Source organism: Pipistrellus kuhlii, unplaced genomic scaffold (assembly GCF_014108245.1).
Source record: "Pipistrellus kuhlii isolate mPipKuh1 unplaced genomic scaffold, mPipKuh1.p scaffold_m20_p_4, whole genome shotgun sequence".
Taxonomy (NCBI): Eukaryota; Metazoa; Chordata; class Mammalia; order Chiroptera; family Vespertilionidae; genus Pipistrellus; species Pipistrellus kuhlii.
This window is the reverse complement of record NW_023425540.1, coordinates 3,765,908-3,772,019: the sequence shown is the minus strand read 5'-3', so window position 1 is coordinate 3,772,019 and position 6,112 is coordinate 3,765,908. Positions and strand designations below refer to the sequence as shown.

At 54.4% G+C, this 6,112-nt stretch overlaps 1 protein-coding gene across 3 annotated transcripts in view; it reads right to left on the bottom strand.

The window, feature by feature from the left end:
- Window positions 1-435: 435 nt before the first annotated feature.
- RAI14 (retinoic acid induced 14) overlaps window positions 436-6,112 on the bottom strand; it is a 108,269-nt gene continuing 102,592 nt past the window's right edge. For all 3 annotated transcript variants that reach the window (XM_045571294.1, XM_036409332.2, XM_045571295.1), the window contains 2 exons: window positions 3,276-3,341; window positions 436-2,258 (listed from right to left, as the gene is read on the bottom strand). In XM_045571294.1, coding sequence (XP_045427250.1) covers window positions 2,181-2,258; window positions 3,276-3,341 — 144 coding nt within the window. In that variant the 3' untranslated portion in view covers window positions 436-2,180. The remainder of the gene's footprint in view (window positions 2,259-3,275; window positions 3,342-6,112) is intronic.

The following is a 6,112-nucleotide window of genomic DNA, read 5'->3' as shown; positions in this document are numbered from 1 at the left end:
GATGTGCCCGCAACCAAGGTACATGCCCTTGACCGGAATGGAACCTGGGACCTTTCAGTCCGCAGGCTGACGCTCTATCCACTGAGCCAAACAGGTTTCGGCCAACAGGCTAATGTTTAAGTTGATCATTCCCATATGGCCCTAGAATGGTGTTATAAAAATATTCCAAATGGCCCTTGGCAGAAAAAGGTTCCCCGACCTGGTTTAAAAGCACGAGGTGTGTGTGCTGGCAGAGAACAGTCCCCAGGACTTCCCAAGTGGGAGACGAAGGCCCAGGAGAGGGTGCCAGGCGCGCTTCCTCATTCACAGGGGAAAGTGAAATGCCAGCCTCGGCGGACCCTCAGGCCCAGAATGCCTCAGATCCCGCGGAAAGAGCTGTTGCCCATGGAGACGGGAGCTCGGGTTGGGAGGAGCCACAAAAAGCACCAGCAGCGATGCAAAAAGGAACCAAAGTTTATTTCCGTCAAACCCTCGTTACATCACAAAGGCAGCGTGCTAACCTATGGCGTTCGGCGTTCCAACAGTTAGCCAGAGAGCCTGCAATAAATATGCATCCTGACCCCACGGAAGGCTGTGCTTGTCAAGCATCCCAGTCCCTCAGGTCTCCTGCTCTGCAGCCTTCTGTGCGGGGTGTGTGTGTGTGTGTGTGTGTGTGTGTGTGTGTGTGTGTTCTGTGTTTCCCTAAGTGCTGTGGTGGAAAGCCCTTTCACACTGCTCTGCAGCATTCTCCAAGCTGCTGGACTACAAACAACGCAGAAGAGCGACACAGAGCTGGAAGCCGTCTGTGCTCTGCTGTCACCGGCTGGCACCCCGTGCGGCCCGCTCCCTAGGCCCCGGCCCAGAGGCCCAGCGTCGGGCGCTGTCGGAGCAGGCCCGCGTGGTTCATCACACACTCGGCAGAGTTCTGTGTTGTTTACATCCCGCAGGAAGAGCCATGCTGGCAGGGAAGTTGCAAGAAAGTTAGAAATTTAAAAAACAAACAAACCCTGAAAGTAAAGAAAGGGAACAGACCTATTCCCCCCCACAGGCCTTAGCTTTGCATCCCGATGGTTACCACATCGAGGTTCCTGTCTCAAAGCTGGAACCCGGGCTGTGACTGACAGTCCTTCCAGAGAGCCTCTGGGCACGGAGCGGGCATTCTAAGGTATTCGCTGGGCACAGGAGGGTTCACTCTCTTAAGAGACAGACGCCCCAGTTCTGAGGGGCCTGGCAGCTCACACCGGGTTAGGCATACAAAACTACCTTTCGCCATCGCTGAGAACGCTGCGGAAAAAGTCCTATTTCTAAAAAGTCTTACGCCTGGTTACCTACAAAATACCTTGTTCAGACAGTCTATGTGAATTTCCCTTATGCAAGGGGTTTCAATAGGAAAACATCTTTAAGAGCCCATAAAAATATTGTAGAGAAGAGAAAAAAAAAACAAAAAACAACACTTTTAGAAAATTGAGGTTAGGAACGCTGAGGCCTTCCTTTGGCTGTAAACACGCGGCTTGCGGTCCCCGTCGAACACGGACGCCGGGCTTCCTGAGCTCCGGGAGGCGGCCGAAGGCAGGTGAGCAGAGCGGCCGTGCAGCGCCCGTTCACCGAACGCCGGCTACAGGCAGCTTCTGCTTCTGTTTCTGAGCTTCGTGTCTTAGTTAACCGTGCTCATCCGGCTCCGACTGGGCGGGGACAAGCCGCCTAAGGCAGACGGGGGGGTGGGGGGGAGAGGGAATCGGCACTTTCAGATCCACAGAACGGACGTCAAGGGTCCCGGGCGGGCACCGCCTAACCAGCCCTGCACTCATCTGGTCAGAAGTCAAACCATGTTTGCGGACTGAAACCCAGAGGCCAAAGGGAGCTGCCCTGTGCTGGACGGCAGCCAGCGTGGAGGAACCCCGGCCGCGGTTCCTGCGTGGAGGGGACCACGTATCGCTCAGGGGTGACGGTGCCCGGGCCCAGCACCAGGGCCAGCCGCCCGGCACGGCCGGCCCCCGGCTGGGGCATTGGCGGCGATGACGGTGCCTCTCGCCTCTGCTGCTGTCCGGTCTCTCTGCGGTTCTGGGGGGCAGTTTTCTCCCGGGCCAGCCCCCTGGTGCCCACCGCGGGCGAGAACAACGGCAGTGACGGCCAACATCTCCGATCCAACCCGAGACGGACAGCGGGGGGGGGGGGGGGCAGCGTCCGGCCGAGGACCCGCTCTACTTCTTCTGGGCCTGGGTCTTGCACATGGTGAGGATCTGCTTCAGAACTTTCTGGACATCTTCATCCATCTGGCCCTGGAAGGTCAGACAGAAGGCAGTCAGTGGGGACCTCGGTGAAGTCCTCTCTCACCGAGGGAGGGAATGAGGCGGCTGACTGGGAGGAAGCCCCTTGGCCGCTGGTCGTCCCAAGAAATGCTATCCCAGCCATTTCCCCACTTCTCTGGGGAACTGAGTCTGGGAGGGACCTGCTCTCGAACCCCTGGAGCAGGGGTCTTCAAACTACGGCCTGCGGGCCACATGCGGCCCGCAGAGGAGTCTGATCCGGCCCGCCAGGTTTTTTGGGCAGTGAGCGCAGCCGAGGTGTTACAGTAGGAATTAGTAGTTCATATAGTCCGGCCCTCCAGCTCTCTGAGGGACCGTGATCTGGCCCCCACTTTAAAAAGTTTGAGGACGCCTGCCCTGGAGGATGAAAAGGTGGAGACTAACGGAGCCCAGCAAAGGGTTTCTGGGGTCTCCGTAGCAAGTCTGGGTCCAGCCAGCCAAACCACCAACAGGGACAATATCGACCTCCAGCATCAAGCCCAGGCTCCTGATCCTGAGGCGGCAGCTGGCGGCGGGGGAGGGGGCAGCAGCTGCGGCCTCCTTATTTCTGTAGAAACGCCCAGGTTGCTTTCGGTAGTTAGGACAGGGTTCCCAGCACAAAATCCAAAGCTGAGCGAAAAGCATTGGGAAGCTTCCCGAGGTACGGGATTCTCCTCGAACTTTCATTCGTTCTGCTGGTCTGAAGACGGGACTTGGGTAAGGTGACCAGATCGTCCAGGTGTCGGCGGGACAGTCCTGATTTCTAACAATTTTTCCCCCCACATCCCACAGTGTTTTAAAAAAGTCCCGATTTTTGGAAAGATTGGAAACATTGGAAAGATTCTTTCCAAAAATCAGGACTTTTTTAAAAATGCCGCGGGATGTGGGAAAAATTGTTAGAAATCAGGACTGTCCCGCCAATACCTGGACAATCTGGTCACCTTAGACTTGGGGCAACGTGAACTGCAGTATTCCTTTAAGAGACCCAGACACTCCACGGTGTGGCCATACCTGCACCGCATACAGAAGATGCATCCTGTAAACCGATATGACCTCCTGGTGCTGCTTCTTGCACTCCTAGGGAGAGAGCATTTCACTGTGTTACAGGGGGCTGCGGCCAGATGCTCCCCAGCGACTCCCTCTGTCCAGTGCTCACAGAGAAAGCTTTTAAACTGTTGTGAGCTCACAGGCCTGTGTGTTTCTGAACACTTGTCCTTATTCTCAGGGGGAAGAAACCCATTTTATGTCTTTGCATGTCAACTTTTGCATGAAAATTTATATAAGAAGTGGTTATTATAATCCCAAATTTGTTGCATATATACATACACAAAAACACACACACACACACATATACATACTTTATGCAAATATACAGATACATTCACACAAGGTAAATAGTGCAAGGAAATATATTAAATGCAGAAAGTAATCATCTCTGAGTGGTTGAATTATTAACAATTTATTTCTTGGAACTTTTTCAGAGTTTTCTACATTTTCAAACTTTTCTACAATGACCAAGTACTATTTTAATTTATAAAAATACATTCTTTCATGCTCAGTGGATAGAGCAGCAGCCTGCAGACTGAAAGGTCCCAGGTTCGATTCCGGTCAAGGGCATGTACCTTGGTTGTGGGCACATCCCCAGTGGGGAGTGTGCAGGAGGCAGCTGGTCCATGATTCTCTCTCATCGATGTTTCTGACTCTCTGTCCCTCTCCCTTCCTCTCTCTGAAAAATCAATATAATATATATTTTAAAAATTACATTCTCCCAAAGGGAGTTACCACCAGCCACGCTGTTGGTGGTACCACGTGCTCCCGGGAAGCACAGTGCCTGAGCAGCGGGCACGGAGGAGGAGTGTGGCATCGCCCTCTGTGTCCCTCCGCACAGCTGCTGAGGCCTCTACGTCTCCTTGTGGAGCGATCGCTCCGATTCCTCTGGGCGCCCACTTCAGGAGCCTCCCTCAGCTCTCAGCTCTTCTAAAAAGAGGCCTTCCGCCTGCTTCACCATGAAAATGGACACTGCCATATAGAGGTCAAAACTCCGCAGAAACCTCCCAATACTCCTTGACATCGCCTTCCTGTCATTGTTGCCTTGTGTCCTTCCCACTCCAGGAGAGCCTTAAACCTCAGCCCTGTGCCGTCCACGCCGTCAGCAGGTGTGCTTGGTTTCTCTCCGCTGCTTCCTCCCACCTCCCGTCACCTCCACGCAGGCATTCATAACGCTCCCTGGTCCCTGCCTTCCTGCCCATCCCGGCTTCTGTCGGCAGCATCCCCCGCACGGAGGAGCCACCCAACACCTGGCCTCCCAGCTCCTCCACTTCAGCCTCAGGGACCGGCTCCTCCTCCTTCCAGTCCCTCTCTCTCATGGCCATGGCCCTGTCTCTGTCTCTGCCTCTGAAACTCAACCGAGAGCATCCCACCCTCTGACCGCCATCTCCTGTCCTTCTAGCAAACCTGCCTCAGGCTCCCCCACCCGCCACTGGGATGCGTCAGCGCCATCGGACCCCTCCCGGCTCAGTCCTTTCAGCAGGCAGCGCGGACCTGGCTGCCACGCCCCGGGAAGTGTTCTCGCTACATGCCACATCTCAGTCCTCAGCACGAGCACCACCTTCTGCCGGAGGCCTTCTGAGACTCACCCAGGCCGGGTAAGCACCCATCTCTTCTGCCCTCAGCATGGTGGGCGTCTCTTTATCGATGCATGCTTACCGCATCAGGAACATGGCAAGCCATATTACACATCAACTGTGAGGGCAGGGGCTGTGTCTTACTCATTCTTATGCCATCAGCTCCTTGGACAATATTGACCCAGAGGAGCTCCTTACACACAATTTGAGAAATTCTAAGAATGACTGTAGCAACCATTAGCACTTTCTCTACACGTCTGTGATCACCTCTCTCTCAGAAAAACAACCTGCAGAACACAGCGGGAGGCATCTGCTCCTCCCTGACTGCTCTCCACGGCTAGCGCTGGGAGCATGGCACAGCTGGTGTGGGCCCCGGTGGCCAGCCAGAGTCTGGATGGCAGACACCTGAACGTGCCAGTACCAGCTCTGTCCCAGAGAAATCCTAAAAGCCAGATCCTAGTTGTAACTGGAAGCTAGAGATGGTCCAGAACAGACTAACCCTCAGTTTCACTCGGAAAATACATACCTGTGTCAACTGAAACCTTAACTGATATTGTAGTAACTAAATAATGAGCCTCTGAAGATGTCCACATCCTAATCACAGGGCCTGTTCCCTGCATGGTAACGGGACCTCACGATGTGACTAAAGATGGTGGGACGGAGAGAAAGAGTACCCTGATGATTGGGGTGCACCTTACATGCAATCCCAAGAGTCCTTAAGAGAGAGAGCAAAGTCAAAGGTGGGAAGAGAAGATGGGAGGACAGAACCAGGGGTTGGAAGTGCTGCCCTTTGAAGATGGCGGCACGGGCTACACGCCAAGGAATTCACGTGGCCTCTAAAAGCTAGGAAGGGCGAGGACATGGATCTCCCCTAGAGCCCCCTGCTGACATCCTGGCTGTAGTCCAGTAAGACTGATGAGCTCCAGAACCTTAGGAACATTAGCGTGTGTTGTCTTAAATCAAGTGCGTGCTGCCCTGTCATAGGAAATAGTCATAGGAAACTAATCCAGATAGGAGAGGGCTGTCCGGGTGAGGAAGGGGCGGGGCCAAGAAACAGCTACAGACCCAGAGATAAGGCAACTACCAGGGATCCTGGCCCCCAGCAAGAAAAAGTGCTCGCCACTGTCCGAGATGGAGAAACAAGGGGAAGGGGCAAAAAGCTGGTGGCTGGAAGTTCACGCCTACTCCACTGTCCCGCTGATGATGCCTCCTCCTCAGAGTCCC